General features: G+C 46.0%; 4 protein-coding genes across 7 annotated transcripts; 2 read left to right on the forward strand and 2 right to left on the reverse strand.

Annotated features, from left to right (window-relative positions):
* The first annotated feature begins 567 nt into the window (after positions 1 to 567).
* On the forward strand, positions 568 to 4,540 carry LOC118510718 (mitochondrial import receptor subunit TOM70). Its single transcript, XM_036052925.1, has 2 exons — positions 568 to 868; positions 1,175 to 4,540. Exon 2 carries the CDS (start codon positions 1,192 to 1,194, stop codon positions 2,905 to 2,907), a length of 1,716 nt encoding a protein of 571 aa, XP_035908818.1. The 5' UTR covers positions 568 to 868; positions 1,175 to 1,191; the 3' UTR covers positions 2,908 to 4,540.
* LOC118510717 (eukaryotic translation initiation factor 4E-binding protein Mextli) lies at positions 3,661 to 11,126 on the reverse strand. 3 transcript variants are annotated; one of them, XM_036052922.1, is made up of 10 exons: positions 11,010 to 11,126; positions 9,650 to 10,166; positions 9,262 to 9,560; positions 9,003 to 9,183; positions 8,759 to 8,830; positions 8,155 to 8,215; positions 7,553 to 8,063; positions 6,957 to 7,386; positions 6,714 to 6,829; positions 3,661 to 5,634 (listed from the first exon to the last, which is right to left on the reverse strand). In XM_036052922.1, the coding sequence occupies exons 2-10, from the start codon at positions 9,753 to 9,755 to the stop codon at positions 5,395 to 5,397; spliced, it is 2,016 nt and encodes a 671-aa protein (XP_035908815.1). In that variant the 5' UTR covers positions 9,756 to 10,166; positions 11,010 to 11,126; the 3' UTR covers positions 3,661 to 5,394. The 3 variants fall into 3 exon arrangements, with proteins under 3 accessions (XP_035908815.1, XP_035908816.1, XP_035908817.1); XM_036052923.1 differs by lacking the exon at positions 11,010 to 11,126 and adding an exon at positions 10,699 to 10,719; XM_036052924.1 differs by lacking the exon at positions 8,759 to 8,830.
* A 406-nt stretch (positions 11,127 to 11,532) lies between these two features.
* LOC118510720 (kelch domain-containing protein 3) lies at positions 11,533 to 13,647 on the reverse strand. The gene is made up of 4 exons (XM_036052928.1): positions 12,329 to 13,647; positions 12,070 to 12,265; positions 11,864 to 12,004; positions 11,533 to 11,790 (listed from the first exon to the last, which is right to left on the reverse strand). Exons 1-4 carry the CDS (start codon positions 13,062 to 13,064, stop codon positions 11,730 to 11,732), a joined length of 1,134 nt encoding a protein of 377 aa, XP_035908821.1. The 5' UTR covers positions 13,065 to 13,647; the 3' UTR covers positions 11,533 to 11,729.
* A 685-nt stretch (positions 13,648 to 14,332) lies between these two features.
* Positions 14,333 to 20,174, forward strand: LOC118510719 (ETS domain-containing transcription factor ets-5-like). 2 transcript variants are annotated; one of them, XM_036052926.1, is made up of 5 exons: positions 14,333 to 15,218; positions 17,150 to 17,197; positions 18,844 to 18,930; positions 19,009 to 19,108; positions 19,438 to 20,171. In XM_036052926.1, the coding sequence occupies exons 1-5, from the start codon at positions 14,834 to 14,836 to the stop codon at positions 19,961 to 19,963; spliced, it is 1,146 nt and encodes a 381-aa protein (XP_035908819.1). In that variant the 5' UTR covers positions 14,333 to 14,833; the 3' UTR covers positions 19,964 to 20,171. The 2 variants fall into 2 exon arrangements, with proteins under 2 accessions (XP_035908819.1, XP_035908820.1); XM_036052927.1 differs by lacking the exon at positions 14,333 to 15,218 and adding an exon at positions 15,265 to 16,648 and having other exon boundaries at positions 19,438 to 20,174.
* Positions 20,175 to 20,622: the final 448 nt, after the last annotated feature.

Here is a 20,622-nt window from a genome sequence, read left to right on the forward strand (position 1 = left end):
TACGCCATACATATGGGCAAGCATACCAAACCCACAAAGCTAACGCGCTGAGGTTCAAGGTCATGGATAAACTACCCATGCGGTAGCGCCTTCAACTGCGCGCTTGTGTTCGGTGAACGTGAACGAACATGAATGAATGGAGCTAAATTTACGCATAGGAGGAAACAAACGATGGGAGCACAAATAATCCAGCTCATTGCTGCATCCTTGCTCTGCATAGTTTTGCAGTTTTTCGAATGCCTAGATTGGCAACTGAGGTCAAAGTATGAGCAAATGTAAATGCTTAGGTGAGCTGATTGAGCTCACATTTTTGATTTCTGATGCATTCAACAACGACGAAATATTCACTTAACTGCAAGATAAATTAAATGGTTTTGTAGACTTTTTATTATTTTTTTTTTAAGTAAATTTGTTTGATATTTAAAAAAAACACCGAAAAATAACGTAATTTGCGTGATTCTTTTTAGCATTTTTCTATATTTTTCTCTTCACTTTGACAGTTACTACCCATTGCGCTAGTTGGGAATAGAAAAAATTGTAATTTGGGGCGAAATCGGGGCGAAAAGCGCACTGTCAAAACAGTACGTCACGAGCACGTTTCGCCGCTCTAGCTGCTGGCTGATAAAAAAAGAAAAATCCGAAAAATATCTATTCTGTTTCCAGTGCTGCGTGAGCGATTGTGTGGAAATGGTTTTTCTGTGTGAAGCGGCGGCTGAAATTATATAATCGTAGGAAGAAACAACATCTGCGCCGTGCCGGAAGAACCGTGACGCACTGTACCGGCTCCGGTGTGTTTCGGCTCGTATATTCCAAATACTGCTGCTACTGGCTTGAGCTTTCACGTACATGTTGGGATAAAAATCGAAAGGTAATGCAATGAAGCGGTTGTGCTAGTATAGAAATCGATAAATAAGACAAATTAAAAAAGAAAACCAAACGGCCACCAACTCTCAGTGCGGTGCTAATGAGCTGCAGCTGCAAGGTGATGATAATTGTTGATGGACTGCAAATACACGGTGCCACAGTTGGCTGTTTGTTCCGCGGTACATGGCATTTCGTAATCATGTCTATGCTCACGCACAAGCACACGCACCCGGGGCGATTCGTGATAACGACGGCAGCACAAGACACAGCGAGAGTAAAGCTTTTTCCACCCTTTGCTTTATCGTTGTAGAGCACCACCAGCAGGCGATGACGACGGGTAGCACGGGATCAACATTCCCCAAATGGCAGTTGGCACTACTGATCGGTGCGCCAGTGGCCATCGGACTCGGCTACCTGTACTGGCGCAAGGCGGGCGACCAGGGCGAAGGTAGCGGCGACAAGCTGACGAAGAAAAAATTAGCCGACCTCAAGGACAAAACCATATCGCTCGATGGCGATTCGTCGGAGGCGAAGCAGCAGCCGCCGGACGCGAAACCGTTGACCGGTCGCGAGCTTGCGCTGAAACACAAAAACAACGGTAATGCACACTTCCGCGCGGGAAAGTACGATCAGGCGATCAGCGAGTATGATGCCGCGATCGAGCACTGCCCAACGTACGAGGCGAGCGATCGTGCTACGTACTACCAGAACCGGGCGGCCGCGTACGAGCAGCTACAGAATTGGGCCGCCGTTATCAAGGACTGCACGAACGCGATCGAGTGTAATCCGGGATACACGAAAGCGTTGGTACGACGCGCCAAAGCGTACGAGCAGCAGAAAGATCTTTCCAAGGCGCTCGAGGACATCACGGCGGCCTGTATCGTGGACCAGTTCCAGAACAAGACGACGCTCGTGATGGCGGACCGTATACTGCGTGAGCTGGGCCAGCAGCACGGGAGGGAAGCGATGAAGAACAAGAAGGAAATTTACCCTTCCAAACAGTTCATCGACAGTTACTTCAGCTCGTTTACGAACGATCCGGTCCGGAAGCTGGTGGTGGCAAGCTCGGAACCGAAAGGTTTCATCAAAGCCAAGGCCCTGTTCGAAAAGGGCGAGTACGAAGCGGTCGTTGCGGCCTGTACGGAGGAGATCGAATCGAGTGAATCGGAATCGGACTACAAGCTGGAGGCGCTGGTACTGCGCGGCACCATGTACAATCTGATCGCCTGCTACGAGGAAGCCAAACAGGATTTGGATGCGGTGATCGAGCTGGAAACGGCCGACAAGCGGTTACGCTCGAATGCGCTCATCAAGCGTGCGTCGTTGGCGATGCAAACGCAGCCCGAAACGCCCGGCGAGTGCTTTAAGTTTTTCACCCGCGCGGAAGAAATCGACAGCACGAACGGAGACATCTACCATCACCGGGGCCAGGTGTACATACTGACCGACCGGATGGATGATGCGATCGCGGACTTCGAGCGTGCGTACTCGCTGTGTCCCACGTCCGGCATCATTGCGACGCACCTTTGCTACGCGAAGTATTGCCAGGCGAACCAAAGCAAGGACGAGAGCGGTATGGAGCGTATGAAGAAGCGGTTCGACGAGCTGCTGGAACAGTACTCGGACTGTGTCGAGTGTTACAGCATCCTGGCGCAGGTGCTTACCGAGCAGCAGCAGTTCGGCGAAGCGGACAGCTGCTTCGTGCGTGCGCTGAAGGTCGACCCGAACAATGCCCAGATCTACGTGCATCGGGGCGTGCTGCAGCTCCAGTGGAAGGGCGATTTCGACGAGGGCGTGAAGCTGATCAAGAAAGCGATACAGGTCGACAGCAAGTGCGAGTTTGCGTACGAAACGCTCGGCACGATCGAGGTGCAGCGGGGCAATCTGGTCGAAGCGATCCGGCTGTTCGAGCGGGCGATCGAGCTGGCCCGCACCGAAATCACGCTGGTGCATCTCTACTCGCTGAAGGATGCGGCCGTGGCGCAGCTAAGTGTGGCCAAGAACATGGGATTGAGTATTAGCAACATTCAGCCGAACTTCTAGAGAGCGTGTTTTTGTTTTTGCTGCCCTGTGGAAAATGGTTCCACATAATTCCGATTTCGATCCCCCCCCCCCAAGCTTTATAATTTATCGTAATTTGTACAACACAACGGTAGAGCGTAGAAGCGCGTCGCTTTTCTTGTTTTGTTTTTGCGCTGTCCTAAATCTTCCTTGTTTCCAAATATCCCTTAGAGCCAGTTGTATAACAATCGAATAAAATAGTCCCGCGGGAGTAATTGTAATTACGGTGTGTAACATCCGCTTAATCACTACCTCCCATACCACGGGGGGCTTAGCTTGGGCGGTAGAAAGTGTCCCAAACAATTCTTTCCCCTATCCGGCTTTCGTACCTCAGAACCATTGCGCTTAGCTCTTAGCTGACCAATCATCAACAAAACCCATAAACCACCACTTGTGTTTAGCACACAGTTTACAAATTTGCAATAAATCAATTCGAATAATGGTCTGTTGTAGCATAATCACGAAGCAAACACAAACAAATCGTTTGTTGAGCAGTAAAGTAACACATGTTCCCATTATCCCCCCGGCCGCAGCGCCATGTTAATGCTACACGCCTTCGCGCCTTTTTTCCATTACCGAAAGAAACATACTTAGCTTGCAATTTTTTTCGTTTCGTTTTCGCGATTTGCTTTATCGCGTTATCGCTTTCTTAGCGGGCAATATTAATATTAGCAATCCTAGCTCCGTAAGACACACAGAAGAAAAAAGACAAAAGATTTAAGTACTAGATAAATGTACGTGTGTGTGTGTGTGTTTTTATTATCCATGGGTTTTTGCTTTCCGTTAGAATCGGTATGTGTGTATGGGGGGATAAAAGTTAAATGTAAGCGCCACAACTTTATTCCTGTCTGCCCCTTTCGGTGGCCCTTCCGTGTCCTACTACTAGCAGCTCTGTGTGTATAGCCTTATGCAAAACACAAGCCTGTTCCTGTTCCTCTTTCCTGTTTTCTTTCTTATTAATCGTTGTTTTCCTATTGCTTTACTAACTATCCTCCGGCACAACACCGGTCGGGTATCATTATTAGCAGTAATAATGGATATGAGAATATGGGAAGAGAAAAGCCGAAACTCCTCTACCCATGGTTTTAATGTGTGTGTGTGGTAATTAACAAACAAAAACGAAACAAAAAAAAAAAACAAACAAAGCACGCACGCATGCTTTATCAAAAAATTACGAAAACGTATAAATAATCAATAAATAAAATCGAAAAGCAAAAAAATTAATTCGTTACGACTGAATCACGCGTTAGGAGTGTGTCACGCGAAGCAGGAAAGAAACAAGCAAACAAACAAACAATTGCTTACAACCGTTGTGTTCTCGATCCATCCAACACAGTTTGCAAACGAAACATGTGTAAATAAATAGGAGAATAATCACAAAAAAGAAAACACAAATTCGTTACGAGCGTTTCTTTTTGAGGGCCGCGAGTCGGTGGTTGCGAGATGCGAACGACTGCTGGCGTGTTTTAGTTTGATTTGAGTCCTGCCGTTTGCCTGCCTGCCTTGATGAGACTAGAAAGTTATTAATACACATTAAATGTTTTGTTATTATTAAACTATCGTCGCGCGCTAATGTTCGGCGGCGTAAGGCGCGCCCCGCTCGATCACCATATAACAAAAAAAAAAGATCTCTGCCCTTTTCTGCTCCTTGCTCCCTGCTGAAGGATGATAAATAAAGGATGGGATAAATATGTAGGGGCCGTGGGGATCCCGGCACCCCATCTCGTCGTTATTATCACGATTTCTGCCTCACTCGTTCTGTCCCTTAATATTTGGCATATAAAAAAAACCACAAGTAATGAAAATATCACTGTATGCACGAGTACGAGCCCGCTCCCGTCCGGTTAATGCGCCACCCAAGCGGGAAAACCCCGGGCCTCGTAATATCATCTTCGGTGGCTAGCTTCAACCTCATCTGAGAGTAGGGCCGGCTACTAATGCGCGGCATCAGCCACAGCTAACAAACAAAGCCCGGCACACCCATCCTCCGATCAATCAAAAGATCGATGAACAGCGCACAAACAAAAAAGAATCTCTCTTACTCTCTCTCCCCCTTCCATCGGAGCAAAAAGAACTTATTTTATATAATTTTTGTTTTTTGGTGAAGTAATGCAGTAAAAATAGAAGAAGAAAAAAATGTTAATAATCTCGTTAATGTTAATAGAGGATTTTAGGTTAATGAGTTTCGCACTAGCAGCTAGATGTAGTTTGTTGATAGGACCTTAAAAAAAGGGAAGATGAATAAAGGATTACCGTACGCGGTGCGATAAGATTAGCGGGGACCCCGCACACACACACGTTTCGTACAACATTCGAATTGCGTCGTCTTCGTCAACAGGCACAACAGATAGGTTGCTCTTCCTATTATGCCATTTTTTTCTTCGTTTAAATGGCTCCACGGAAGCGTGTCACAGTGTGTGTTTCGACGAACCAAACGGGCCCGTTTATGCACTGGGTTTTATCCATCTGTTATGCTGATGGCGAGGAAGCGACGACTGTTTCTTCCGCGCCTGTTGCCCCCCCATCACTGCTGCTGCTGGTTGGTGGTTGCTGTACGGCACCTTCGGTACCACCTTCTGGATTGGTGGTGGTTCCCTGTGGCTGCAGCACGCCGGCGGCACTGCTACCACTGTCCTTTGCTGCTGCCTGCTGCTTTTTCATCTCCAGAAATTGCTCACCGTTAAAACGATTTTTTTGATCTTCGATATCCTTTGGAAAACGAAAGCAAAATAAAGGTAAGAACACCGAGGGAAAAGGAATGTGGGAAAGAGCAACAACGGAAAAGGGGACACAAGGAAACATTAAGCCGGATGAAGGCGGTGTTAGGCTTAGTGTAAGTAAACGTTTGCATTTAAAAAATAAATCAATTTTGGACGGCGAATATTTTCAGTCCTTTCTGATGTTCAGCTATTAGCTTCAATTCCGCCTGCGATCAACTGCTTACACAGCGAGACTGTCGTATGGAAGGCTAGGCGGCTTTCAATAAATTCCTCCTTCAAAAAGGAAAGGTTCCTGGACCGTCATATGCAAATTCTTTAAAATTACTCTATTTTTTAAAATGCATCCATTTATGAGGAAGATCTCAGGTTAAAAGAGGTATTTTGGTTTGGTTCAGATATCCAACATTCCCGATCATGTCTACTTTATGGCTGGAAGCTCGCTTTTCAATGTAAATAGCCTCTTCTCCCTAAAAGAACGTTAATCACATCCTCTAAAAACCATGCTGATTGTATCAACATTAGAGATAATAACAGAGAGCCAGTATGTTAGCAAGGCCTATGAGATTGCTTTGATGAGATCACCGGTCGAGAGGATCACGAACTCCCCCATTATTAGTCACTGGTCGATTTGTATCTTATCAAAACCCGCCCGGAAGCGACCACAGATCTGTTAGCGATGGTTGACGATGAGCAAGCAGTTAGATTCGTCGAGGAAGCGTATCGTTGGTGCAGATGGTTGTTGTTAGTAGCTTTAGGAACAAACACATGTCCCGGCACCAGTGGCGGGTGTTTGTAGCCGTGCAGCACGTCCAAGCTGCTAACGCTCAGGATGGAATTTCGTTGCAGTGCACTTTTCGTGAGGTAGTAGTGTTTGCGATTAGTGTTGCCACCGCAACTCGTATTGTTATTGTTGCCGTCGAAACTTGGTTGACCGACGCTCTTCTGGTTAGTAGTAGTAGCAGTAGTAGTAGGAAGTATGGAACATTCGAGCGAGTTGGTTTTAGTAACGGCGTGCGGTGGTTTCGTTCCCTTCACCTGTGCACCTTCACCGGTAGCCGAGCGTCTTACCTTATTCTTTACCAAATAAGGAAGAGTTTCACATATACGCTTCCAGTCAGCAGGCAAATCCCACGAGTAGGGTGACTTGGAGTAGTAAATCAGCCGTTCGTATTCGATTCGTTTCACTAGAGCAGGGTTTCGCATTACGGCGCGAGCAAGATGGGTGAGAAACAAACGTAAATAAAAGAGAGAGAGAGAGAGTCATTCATCCAGCACCGGAAAAAAATAAAAACACCCCCCTCCGTGCCTTACCTGCGTTCGAATCCAATTTCACTGTGGCCGGTGCAGTCTCCTTCAGCCCATCGCCCGCACTATCCTTGCGCGAAAAATGGCTCCGACGAGACCGGCTCAGACCATTGTTGCTGTTGGCTGAAATCGTACCGCTGCTGCCGCTGTTCTGCACTTCGTTCGGCTTATAGCCAGAGCCCGCCTCGACGATAAACACATCGTCGTCCATCAGCTCGATGCTGCTGTTGCCCGGCTCGCCGTGCACCGTGGAGCCGATGTTGTTCAATCCGACGCCACTGTCCACGAACGGTGTGCCGGTGATGAGCGAATGTTGGCCAGGCATTGCTCCCACCGGCGAGGAAAGCGAGTTCGGTAGATCGAAACTTGAGCACATGTCTACCGAGGCCAGAAATTCGTTGCTGCTGAAGTAATCATCCAGCACCAGTTTGGCCACCTGAAGGAGAGAAAAAAAAATCATAAATAAATCAGTAAAGGTCAGTGTACGTCACATGCAATTGCACACAACACCCTAGCAACGCCCTCAATTTGAATTACAAGGCAAGAGGTACTTAAAGTCCGCCACTCTACGTCACAGCCCACGTACGTGGTGTCCACCCTACCTTCACAAGCTCCAAACAGTCGCCAGTTATTTTAAGGTTATGCTGACCCACGTTCACCGTATACTTGTACTCGCCCAGTGACGCATCGTTCGTGGAGAAGCTGTGCAGCAGCAGACCCCCGCCGTTACCGGCACTGTTCCGTTGCTGGCCACTGTTTTGGGACCCGTTGCGTGTTAGCTTCGGATGCGTGTAGGCAGCCGGTGCCGTTTGGGAGTAACCGCTGAGATTCAGACTGAGCGCCGAACCCGGTCCCGTGCCCGGTACCGACGGTTGTTGGTTGGACATGAAGCTGCCCAACCCGTTCGTAGTGCCCACCCCACCATTGTTCGCTGCCATCTCTGCCATCGCCCCAGCTAAGGCGCTTCTTGCGTTCGATCCTGCCTCCTTTCTCGGGACCGTTTCATCCGATCCGGATGACGCTAGAGAACTGCAGGATCCGTCCTGGGAATTGTCCAAACGTACCGGGGACGCGTTACGACGAATAGTGTCTTCAATCAGCTGTTTTGCGTAACTTTTGGCAGAGAAAAACGAAACATACGTAAACCAAATTAGCGATTAATGTTTCTCTCGGTCAAAAGCAAAAGAAAGGGGAAAAAGCTTACTTGATTTTCTCCTCGTTAGGACCAGTTATTTGAACCAGCCGTTCTTTTGCCCCGGTAGCCACTGCAATACAAAGAAGGTATTAATATTCAAACATTCCGAGACAAATGGAGTTACAACACACAAACAACACACAAACACACAATAAAACGGAAATAAAGCAATATTAGAAGACAGAAAAAAGCTTGGAGGCGTGCTTTTATAATGTGTGTTTAAATACATGAGAAAGAAGATACCTCGAATGGTGCTATCGCTAGCCTCACCCATCGAGCCGTGTTCGTGTGTTAAAGGACAGCTTGAGAGGACGACGATCAATGTTGCTGTTGTTAATGGTGCATTTGATTGCTTCCCGCATTCCGTTAATGGAGCGGACAACATATTGGTGCTGTTGCTGCCACCACAAACCAAAACCACTAGAAGGAGCGGGCGCATTTTGTTAAATGATCTCACACAACGGATGCAATGTACACGGAGACAACTCAGGTTTTTTTGTGAAATATGATTTTAGCATGGTGGTGGTGCACTGGCGATTAGGTACAGGACGCTCGGCACGCATGTGCTGGGCGCGCGGGAGTGCGGTTAGACGGAGAACGGAGCTTCTTTTACCTCTTTGGAACGAAATAACAGTTTCCGACAGTTCTTCAATCATATGAACTCTACGTCCCTTGATTCCCATTACTACGGACCACATCACCGTTTTGGATGAGCCGTTGTGGTGTCCGTTTCAGAGGGAGAGGAGAGTAATAAATGGATTCAAAATCGTCAACGTGAACTCTTTTTTTTAAACGATGGATTCCTCGTAGGTACCGAAAGGTAACCTCGCACGTGGCGTACAAAACGGGGATCTTACCTTTTCCCGAATCGGCATTACGAATCACGATCTCGTCCTTGCAGTATGTTTTACCGGGTATTTTCGTCGGTTTCGGGAATTTGCCGGAGGTCCGTATCAGCTCGCCCGGTGCCAGCGCGGGCACAGCTTGGCCCATCGGCGGGGAGGATCCCAGCAGGTTCGGGTCGGCCAAAATGTCAGGCTGAAACCGCGAGAACGACAACACAGTTAGTACGATTATTTTTTTCCCCCACTTTCAATCTATCCAGGCTCTTACTACCTCCACATTTGTAGCTTTGTGTTTGTAGTAGGTGTTTGCACCATCAGAAACCTGCCAGGATTTGGCGCGCAGCTCTATTAGCTGTAACAGATTCAATCGCGTCATTATGTTCAGCCGCTCGTCCTGTGACGCATTGCGGAAGATGACCAGCGCACGATCCAGCGTATCCTTCGATACGTTCTCCAGCTGTGGTCCGTGCAGCCGCAGATTGGCCAGCAGTGCGTTCACACCGTCCGCATTGTTGCAGCCGCTCGCAAGGCTGGCGGCCACATTCTCCGTCAGCGTTATGAGCTCTTCGACTGTTGTGATCAATAAAAAAACAAAACAAAACAAAACAAAACATTAACTACTTGGCAAAGCACACACCCCACATGCAACCAATGCTTACTTGATTGAACTTCATAAACCGGCAGATGGACGTGCGATTGCTTCAGCGTCGATTTTAACGGACGTGGCGGTTCCAGGTTCTTGACGGCGCGGCCCATCTGCGACATGTTTACGGTGCTGCGGGAGAGCGATCACGAGCACGTGAAACTGCCACCTGTGGACTGGGGGGCACACCAAACCGAACTGTCGAACGCACTGAACCGTGGGTGCGAATCTTCGCTGAAGGCGGGCTCGATCGATTTTCCACCTTCGGCTGCTTCCACCGGAGGAGCCGAATTACGAAAACGGAAAGCTCGCTGGCACGTTTCGAAAGTGCACGACGGCGACCGGCTGCGGCGGTGCTAATAATGGTAACGCAATTTCCTACGGGGCTCCAACTTTTCTCCTTTACACACCTCCTCACGAGCGCGTATTGGACAGCGGAAAAGCGAAACGAAACACGACGGCTCCGGCGGTGTAAGCGGAACGAAAACAAAAATATAAACGACGGAATTGTTCGCTGTGCTGGCCCTCCTCCCCTGAAACGAAAAAGTCGAAAGGAAATGGACGATAAATGTACACACTCTCCTGCAGTTGGTGATTGGCAAATCTAATAAGTGTGCCGTTTCTTCACGCGACTTCCGTCAAGCCGTCGGTGGCGGCTTACTACGTTCTAGGGGTTCTCTCTGTACTCGTGTGAGTATTATGAGGAAGACAAAAAAAAAAATCATTTTGAAAATTTTCCATCATCACATGCCCGACGCAATAGCAACGAAAGTATCTCTTTTCACCGACACCTTTCTTTGCATCATTTTTTTTCCCTTCCCATTGGAGAATTTTCGTGATCGCTCGATCACTATTCTTCAGGGATGCAACAACCTTTCCGTGCTTCTTTGGTAGAAAAATGTATTTTATTTTTGTACACACATGCACATTACGTTTACCCGTACGACCAGAAAAAAATGTGCTGACGACAGCGAAAACAACCAAAGATTCCGATTGCAATCGAAAGTGCATCTGCACTGTTGAACCAAAATCACGGCACAACCTCGTGGGACACACAGTCCATACCCTAGAGACACACACGGAAAAGGTTTTGCAACCTGAAGCAGGAGGTTCCAAAAATTCCACACTTTTCCAACAGATCGTGTGTATTTGCCCTACTGCTGCTGGTTGCCTTCTTCCTTTCACCCGTTTCCATTCCTTTCCAATGAAATTTTCATCGGCCGATCGACGCAGCTACGATCGCTGTTTACTGCCAGGAAACGGTTGCGTTTCGGTGTTATTTCAATCGACACCATTTCAGCAGCGTGAAATATACTGTATTTTGCCACTTTTACCGCCCAAACGGTTCCGATTTGCACGAAAATTACGCATTTTACCTCTTTGATCCCGAAACACTTTCCAACAACCCGAACAATGGTTAATCGAAAACTGCTGCTGTCAAGCGATGACTTCATTCGGCAGAGAGCTTTTTGACAGCGGAACGTCATCATGTTGGCACACCTTGCGCGCTGTCGTTTGTTTACCTATATTTAGCTTGGTGTGTTTTGTTTTTCAACGTTCCAAATTATTATTTGATTTTTTATAAATTGTGGCGCTTCTTTAAACAATGATCAGTTGAAATTACACTTTTATTTAACACTCATGCAGATTAATGGGTTCGCAAATGCTTGGTCACAAGAAAATATTAAAAATCACAATGTTAAGAGGGTCGTACACGTCGAACACTTTCAGTCGTGGAGCGAGCAGAAGAAAAATTCCCAGCAGAACGGCTGTTTCGACCCGATAAGCCATGCTAGAAAAGATTTGGTACCGAGAATAGTTGTAAGCGACTCCGTCCTAGTCGTAAACCATGTATAAATACTTTTCTTTATCAATGCGACAGTTCCACACACCAACGGCTACAATTTCAACAAATTTATTTGACCAGAAATAAATTTACTTAATTTACGGTTTGTATGCGCCAAAAATTCAATTAATGACTTGATGGTACTTACAACATATGAACGAACCAAAAATGTTTTATTTCCTATAACTTTTGCTTTGCTTCTTCCCGTCAGTTCGACTCGTATCTGCTTCTATGCGCTTCTCGTCGTCGTTCAACCTTTGTTAAGAGATCGCCCGATTTTGTTTGGTGTAGACATGTTTCGTATCTCGATTCTGTAAAGGGAAGTAGAACCCAGAATTAGTGCGGTTAGCAGCGGTGCAATTGGTTGTCTTTCCACCGTTGTACCTGATGTCCTGAGGTAAGCTTGTAATGTCGAGCCTGTATTCCAGAACCTTTATGATGGCCAAGGTGCACAAGCTTGGTTCAAAGTCCAGCACGTGCGTGTCGCTATAATCAAACGACGACGGATCACCGTTGTTCGTGGGACTAAAATAAAACAGACTATGTTAAACAAATGATTCCGAGTGGAAGATTGGTCCCCGCATATATACCAGGTTCCACCGAACAGATACATCCGTTTGCCAATTACCAAGCACGATTGGCGTCTTCTGGCTCGTGGCGCTTGACCTTGCGGCGTTACCTGCCGCCAAACGTTTCGCTCGGGATCGAAACAGTAGAGATCGTTGAAATGTTTGTCTATATTGCCATTGTATCCCGCAAAGATGTAAATTTTGTTATTGTAGGTAACTGCAAAATAGAAAAAAGAAACTCATTAGAATCCATTCGTTACTTCCGATAAAGTGTACTTACATGCAGAATGACTTCTTCGCCCGACAGGGATTTCGCCCGTAGTTTTGGGCGTGTACCACCGATCCGCCCTCAGGTCCAGATACTTTATGTTAGGACAATAGATTTCCTCCTGCGAATGATACGGTGCCACCGCATCGCTCCGTCCCCCGAACACGTACATCCGGTGGTTCAGTACGGTGGCCGAATGAAAGTCCCGGTAGGACGGTGGTTCCCCCAGCGTGTTCACGTACGTCCAGTGCATCGTGCGCAGATCGAGGTAGTACACATCACAGGAGAATTTATCTATGCTCTCCTCAAACCCACCAAAAATGTACATCCGCTCATCGTAGATACAGGCCGAATGTCCATCACGGGCTCCCGGAACCGTCCCGGTAACCGACGGTCGCGTCCACTTGCGTGTTTTCGTATCGAAGCAAAACAGTATGTCGCACACAATCTCATCATTGCGTCCGCCCCACAGGTACACTTTGCTTCCGAAGGCAACGGCCGTATGGCCGTACCGTTGGAACGGCACCTCCGGGTATTTGCACGGCACACCGTTCTCATCCTCCACCGCGGGGATCGGTGCCCAGCGCATGTTGTGCGTGTTCAGAACGTGTACATCTATGGCGCTGTTCGAGTGATAATCTTCTCCCGTGCAGTATCCACCGAACGAATAGATAAACTCACCCACCGCCACGGACGCATGGTTAACGCGCCTGGGCCCACCCTCGAGGTTCACGATCCAATGCATCATGTGGCTGAGTGTTGGGTTGTTTTTTGTGACTGCTGTTTAGAAGCTAGCTCCTAACTCCGATCTCAACACCGATCCACGAAAGCAGCTGACGACATCTTTATCATATTATGCAAAACATGGCCGACTCCGTGGAGATATTTCACACCGCACACCCCCAATGTCACGATACCGATACTAGGAGCGGCTAGGCGGCAAGCATACACAACAATGTTCACGCTTCGTTCACGCCTTTCCCTGAACTTTCTACGCTCGTGCTAGGGTTCTATTGTTATGCAGTACGTGGTGGTGCGCTTAATTTTCCTTGTTTTGCATTTGCAGATTTATCACCTTCTTCTTCTTGACGTTCTCTAGCACCGATACGAATTTTATCCTTTTATGGGGTCGTTCCGGGCGCGACCGATAACTGTGCAGTGTGGTTCAGTCGGAGGCGCGAACTGTTGAAAATACTGAAAACTGTACAATTTTCACAACTTTCATTGATTGTTCTAAAAATTGATTAGATGATTTGCTAACTATAGCAAAATACCAAAACAAGAATTCGTTTGACAGGTACGCCACAGTGGGATTGCCCACCGGTCATGGCCATTTGATTTGCAACGATGATTTATGCAAAACGGAAATTACGCTATCGTGTGGGAAAAGCAGCTTCAAACGATCGTTATTGATTGGTTTGTTATCAAGAATGATAATAAATTACTTTTTACGCAATTTTGAAATCATACTTTGTAAGTTTCCAGCTGAAATCGTTCGTACAGCAACAGGAAAACAAGTATGTTTATTGTGCTTACTTCAAATCTAGAAATGGATTCATCAGTTTGCAAGGTCAATCTAGTTTGAGCTGTGGTTTAAAGGCATTTCGGTAACATCCAAATCTATTTTACAGTAAAATCATTTACATTACCTAAAAACTATATCTTCTAAATCTAAAATCTAATATTGATCACTTACTCCGTACATCCCATCCATAGAATAGTTCAAGAGACAACGGTTTCGATTTTATTCCACTACCCCCTATTGCACCTGCATCGCATGCGATACCTGTTCCCAACAGTTGGGAAATCCCCAACCGAATTGATGAACAATACACCTACCAGCCGTGCGCCCGCCTTGATTAATATGCGCAGAGCATAGTTGACCAATTCAAAATAATAATTCTCTCGTCCTTCGATGAGCAGTTTCAGTCAAGCGGTTGTTTTGGGGAGCAAATTTTCCATACCAATCCATACCATGTTGCAAAAAAAAAAAAAAAAAAAAAAACACTACAAACATTACATTAACACGTCATACCGGTTCCACGAAACATCGCGCTCTGATCTCTGTAGCCGCGCGCGCAACAGCATCCACGACGATCGGCTTGCGTCTCGTTTTCGCACGCGCACGCCTCACGGTGTGTAAGCACGTGCTAGTCTGGGCGCGAATGATTCACAAATTTATGAATGAAACTGCGCTTACTACGGCGGTGTCATGGTTAGCAGTGCGTCTTCGGGACGCCACCGGTAGGTCCACCACCAAGCGAGTTGGTGGTTCCAGTGGGTTGCCGCCTAACGGAAATCTACAACGCGTCACTCTTGCTTCGATCGCCGGTTGATCAGCATCGCGGCGTACTGATCATCCTCAGCAAGTGCAAGAACCCATTAACCGGACATCTATGTGCGTGTAAAAAGGTGCATTGCAGTGCAGTGTGTGTGTGTGTGTGTGTGTGTGTGTGTGCGTGTGGTGCAAATTCCCCCTAAAAAGCAAATGGAATGTAAAGTGTGTGGTAAAGAAAAATGCAACGAGATGAGGTGGACCAACGACGACCACCGGAACAACGTGCGAAAGAGCGTGATTCATCGACGGACAGTACCGGTGCCAGTGACGAAGACGAGGACAGTGAGCAAACCTATGTACCGAACAATCCGCACCAGTGGCAGGCCGAGCACGTGGCGGCATGGATTGGTTGGGTTTCAAAAAATTTCAACATTTATCCACCACTCGAACCGGCCCGATTTCCACCAACCGGTCAAGAAATTGCCCAGTTTACGAAGGCGGACTTTTGGGTGTGTGCCGGCAGTGCGGCCGGTGGAAATACGCTTGCGAAACATTTTTCCCATCTTATCCACGCTGGAACCGGTGGGCACGGTGGACGGGAGCTGGCAAACGACATTGATCCAGGTAGGTGTAGAGCGAAGAAGTGTAGTTCCCTGGTGGCCGATATCGACCAGGACGTAATCTATTAACTATTACCACTTTCTTTTAACACCCTCTACTGCTTGGTGAAGGTGTATACCGCTTAAGAGGACCGCCAGGGTTTTCCTATCATCTAATCTTGATAAATGACCCCCACCAACACATAGATTCCACTCAGTGTTCCTTCGAGTTCTAGTAGTTGTTCTTATCTGATGGAGTTGAGGGTGAGTCGAAGAAGGCCAAAGTGTTTGCTTTTTCTTTTCCCCAACTCTCGGTTGGGATTGTGAAGAGTTTATCAACTTTTGTATGTAATTAAGTGTACTCATATGAGATCTCCGGGCGTCTTAATCGAATTCCCCAACATGGCGCTAAGGACTTCGCCTCGTATCTGCTAGTAATTCATAACTTACCGCGCTCAAGATGCTGGACGGCCAGATTGATGCGGCATTATGTTAATTTAAACAATAAAGCAACCTCTTAAGCCTCCGACGACATTTATATCAATTTCTATCGAGACCGAGCGCAGCACGAGTTCGGCCAGCCGACGGTGCAGCATCCTTTTAAGCAGGGACGAACACATATTCAGGAAGGAAGTGTTTACTTCGGTCATTCGCCGGGAAAGCAGCTTCTTCCGTTCCGAGTGTTTGTGCGAGCGCGCGTGTGCCAGCCCAGTGCCCAGAGCACCCGGAACCGTACCGAGCGACAATTTTAAATCCCACTGAATAAATTACCCATAGAACAAACCGCAGGAGTCTAAAGTTATTGAATTTTTATAAATGTGAACTTTGCTCGCTCGGTTTGACTTGTTGTGTGACTCCACTCCTACCGAGTCCTGCGACTTTCACTTCGCTTTCACCGCACAACCACATGCAGGGGAGAGATACGATCTTGAATTTTCTTTGCGCCACCCACCCCATCCAGCAGGTTAACAACTTAACCTGCTTGCCCTTGTTCCGGCGCCCTTTTAGAACAATTTGGGGTGGCCCTGTGTCAGGGGCGAAATCCTTCCGGATCTTCTCCTTTGTTGACTGAAGGATCAGTAACAGTTACGGGCAAGGGTGGTGTTGGACTCTTGATTGGTAGTACCACCACCACCAGCACCACTAGAAAGCAAACAAACAAAAGAAACACACGCAGGAGTTTTCGCCGCTTTCCACAGCCGGAAAATGATAGTCGGGGCGTCAGTGTCGCGTAAACAATTGTCGCGGAAGGAAGCAAAAGCTGTGCTCCGATGGCTAGCGTTGACCACGTTACGGTTGGGTTCGACCGTACAGCAATGTGGCGCTTTTCCGGCAGCTTTCCATCGGCGGTGCGAATGTACCCACACGCGTCCGGACAGTATTATGGGCATCATCCGGCTCATCACCACAGTCTGCATTCAGCAAACCATCGACCATTGCCACTACTTTGCGGCGGTAACTGACTCACTTAAGCCGTTCGCCGGCGATGTGAATCATGGCTTTTTTAAACGACCATACGGCTTTTTGGCCACCGCAGTAGGATTTATATGTGCTTTATGCTGCCGCTTGTTACCGAAAATTGGTGACGTGTTTTTGTGTGTGTGTGTGTGTTTTTTTGCTGTGAAGAATCTGTTGCGACTGGCGCCAAAAATTTGGATATAGTGTGTGAGAAACAGCACCGAAATGTCTTCATAGTGGTGGTCCAGGGTGTAGAATTATTCAGTATGCGGGGTGGTCTTCGATTACTTGCTGTGAACGTTGTTGTCTTTTTTTTTATATATATGCGGTGTGATCATAAACAAGAAAACAAAAAAAACCTGTGCTGTGGAATGTAGTGGCTTTCCGTTTGCCATTTGAATGGGGTTAAGAGGACCTTCGGCTGCTTCAGCCACTGGATGTAATGGGTGAGCGAAAGGTTCAAATTTTAATTTGTTTTTCGATTTTTTTTCTTTACAGAGCCATATCAATTACTTAATGCTGCATCTCATAGGCTAGTTTCGCAAGGTAAGTGCATCGCACTTTTTAATCGTTTTTGTATTTTTATTTAAATGGTTTTTAGTTGTTTTTTTTTGTTTATTGATTTTTTATTACTTTTTTTATTTGATTATTGTTTGATAATCATCATCAACTATTTGGACAACTGTTGAAGCATTTTCGCTTTTTTTTACTTTTTCTAACCTATTGCTAAAGAATTCGATGCTTCAAATGCTTCAAGTTAGCGATTGCAAAAGATTGTTACAGAACTGTTAAAATTTTGTGTTAAGGAAATGGAGAAGGACATGAACAACACTTTTATTTACAAATAATTACACAGGAATTTTTACAAAAAAGTTTATCAATGATTAGAAAATTTCTGAAAATTTGAATAATTACCACAAATTTCACATAATAATCTTATTAAAATAAACTGTTGGGACGCAAAAGAGATGAGTCTTTTTCATTAAATAGAGATATTATAAAAGCTTTCTAATTACCGATAAATTAATTTGAGGAAGTCAGAAACAGCAGCTCAACACTTCTGATTAGTTTAGTTAAAAGAGTTTTATATTGCCAAAGGTAGAACAAGTTATGAAGCTATTTATTTTACTTTTAAGGAACTGTGCTTCTAATTTAATTACTAAACATCATAAAGAAAATTGCAATACCTCCAGACCGTTCTGTTTGATTCTATTCGGTACTAACTAAAGGCGTAAAGGTTCTGATAAAAGGAAATAGAAAAGTGGTTTTAAAAGCTACTGTGGAAAATACTTTAGTACATTCCAAGTAGTTCAACTATTTCGTCAATCTTAACATGCTAATTTTTCTTTTATTTAATTTTTTTTAATTCACATTACTCTAGTTTTTTTATTCATGAAGAACGGCCTAGCCGTATTGTTGTTAGTATGGTTATATGGGTTGAAAATATTCTAAAAAAAATTAGGTTGATGTCGTTTCTGATTTTCTTTTCTAAAAATTGTATTTGTCCAAAACAAAGTTATTGAAACTCTTATTTATATTTCTAGTAAGACGGCAAGATTGAAATTCTTATCCTTATCCTTAAATATCCTTATTAATTGACTTTTTTAATGAATTGTTTTATAAAACATATTTTTTAACCAATACGGTTACAAATATCCTTATCCTAGTAATTGATTTTTTCTAATCAACTGTTTTATAAAAAATGTGCTTTTCTTTCGTTTTTTACGTCACATTTTGTTATGGAGTAAAATTAAAGCATAAGGAAATTGAAGAATATTGTTGTGTGTTTTTTAGTCATTTAACACATTAAAATAACTAATTGTAAATAAAATAACTGATAAAGACAAGCGGTACATCGAATGAGATGTTAATTTGCTTGTTACATTATATCAAAAACAGTTTGAACAAATTAGAACGTTTTTCCTCTTTGCTAACACGCTCGCACGAGATAAATTTGTCCGCCCGGTATCCACAATGCAAGCGTTTTTCTTCCCTTTCCAACACGACTAAGCTTCCTCCGTAAACAATATCGAAAGCACAACGCTCTAGCTCCACCCCCTTTTTAGGAACGCATTGGATAAAAAACCGAAACGCTTGCACTGTGGTATCGAAGTGGACTAAAATCAAGCGAACTAGTAAAGCGATGCTTAACTCCACAATTGTAACTAATAAGCATTTTTCGTGTAATTAAGGTGGTCAAATACAGCTGTGGCAGTTTCTTTTAGAGCTGCTGGCCGACACGACGAACGCACCTTGTATCGCCTGGGAAGGAACCAATGGTAATTACAATTACTCCCGATAGATTCTGATAACAAATTACATCAAAACAAATGTTTGAATTTTGTTATTCTCTACAGGAGAATTTAAATTGTCCGATCCGGATGAAGTTGCCCGCCGGTGGGGAGAACGCAAAGCGAAACCGAACATGAATTACGATAAGCTTAGCAGAGCCTTAAGGTAAGTAAAAGTTGACCGCCGAAAGCATTCACCCAGCAAACCCGACCAATTTCTTTGGTGCCTGTGCCAGTGCGAAAAGTCGCGCATTCCGTTTTGTGCCCGCCTTTTAGCGGGCTCTCTGTTTTTCCCGCTCGCTCCAAAAACGGGATGAGGTCCGGTTAGGCATCTTAGGAATGCCACCGTGAATCATCGCGCAAAAATGAATCCAACGGCGTGGGAATTTCATTGACCCGAGGTCATGTTTTCGTTTCCCGCCCATTTCCTCCAATTTCTAGCGACTGTTTCATTCATAAGATTTTTCGTTCGTTTTTTTGTTGTTTGCCTTCCAGATACTATTACGATAAGAACATCATGACAAAAGTGCAGGGCAAGCGGTATACGTACAAGTTTGATTTTCACGGTCTAATGGCAGCATGTCAGGCACAGGCACAGCTCACTGATACCGGCACCAGCAGTGCGAACATACTTTCCGCCTGTAGCTCGTACGGATCCAGTCCAGCATCCACCACGTCGTCCTCGATGAAATCACCCACCAACGCCAGTCCGACGCAGTCTCATCATTACACTGCCGCCGCCGTATGCCACTCGGCGACGGCTGTCAGTACGCCGACGGCAACGAAAAGCACCAGTAGCAGTAGCAACAGTAGCGCGCTGTCGACCAGCAGCTGGTTGCCTTACGGTGCCACATACTCTAATCTGCTCGTTCCTACCGGCCACCCATCCGCTACCAGTGCCCCTACCGCTACCTCAACCAGTGCATTGGGCGTGCAATCGATCCCGTCAGTTGCACCGTCCGCATCCAGCTCGCCCGATACGATCAGCTTCGCGGATGCGGTGTCCTCGCAACTTCGCTAGCCAGCGCGTGTAATCTAGTACTAGTGGTTAAGGTCCTCATAGAAGCTATACGATGATATTACGACACCGATAATACGACTAGAGCCGTAGTTGCATAAGTAATGAAATATGTTTCACAAACATAGAGACAAACCAATTTTTTTAATTTTACCAGAAAATATACGTTTTTATCTTTACGTCCCCAAAAAACCCCAAATTCTTCCACCAATGTAAGGGTTTCCGAAATTGCGCCATTACCACTCTTCCGGACAGTGAGTTGGCAAAAACAAGAGTGAACCACACCCCAGCGACGATCGACTACCCAACACTGAGCAGAACAAAACATCAAAGTCCCGTGGCGTGTTGTGACGGCGGCCTAATCAAATCGGACCTCGAATCCAACACGTTCCACGAGGATACCAGCACGCGGCTAAATGGTGCCCCCTAAATAGTGCCACAGCACCCTCGGTTACGCCGGACACCGATCGACGCACGATAAAGGTCGCGCATCGCGTACAGGCGACCATCACGCGGATGTTTGTGATCGACGATCGGGGCTGTTTAGCCGCATTCTGCCCGCTCCCTTTAACGATTGTCGGGTGTTTTGTTTGCACTTTGCATTCTATCCTCCAATCCCCCCCCTCACTTATACAGAATAGCTTGTAATCGACCCTTTTGTT

The sequence above is a fragment of the Anopheles stephensi genome, chromosome 3 (assembly GCF_013141755.1).
Source record: "Anopheles stephensi strain Indian chromosome 3, UCI_ANSTEP_V1.0, whole genome shotgun sequence".
NCBI classification, from domain to species: domain Eukaryota; kingdom Metazoa; phylum Arthropoda; class Insecta; order Diptera; family Culicidae; genus Anopheles; species Anopheles stephensi.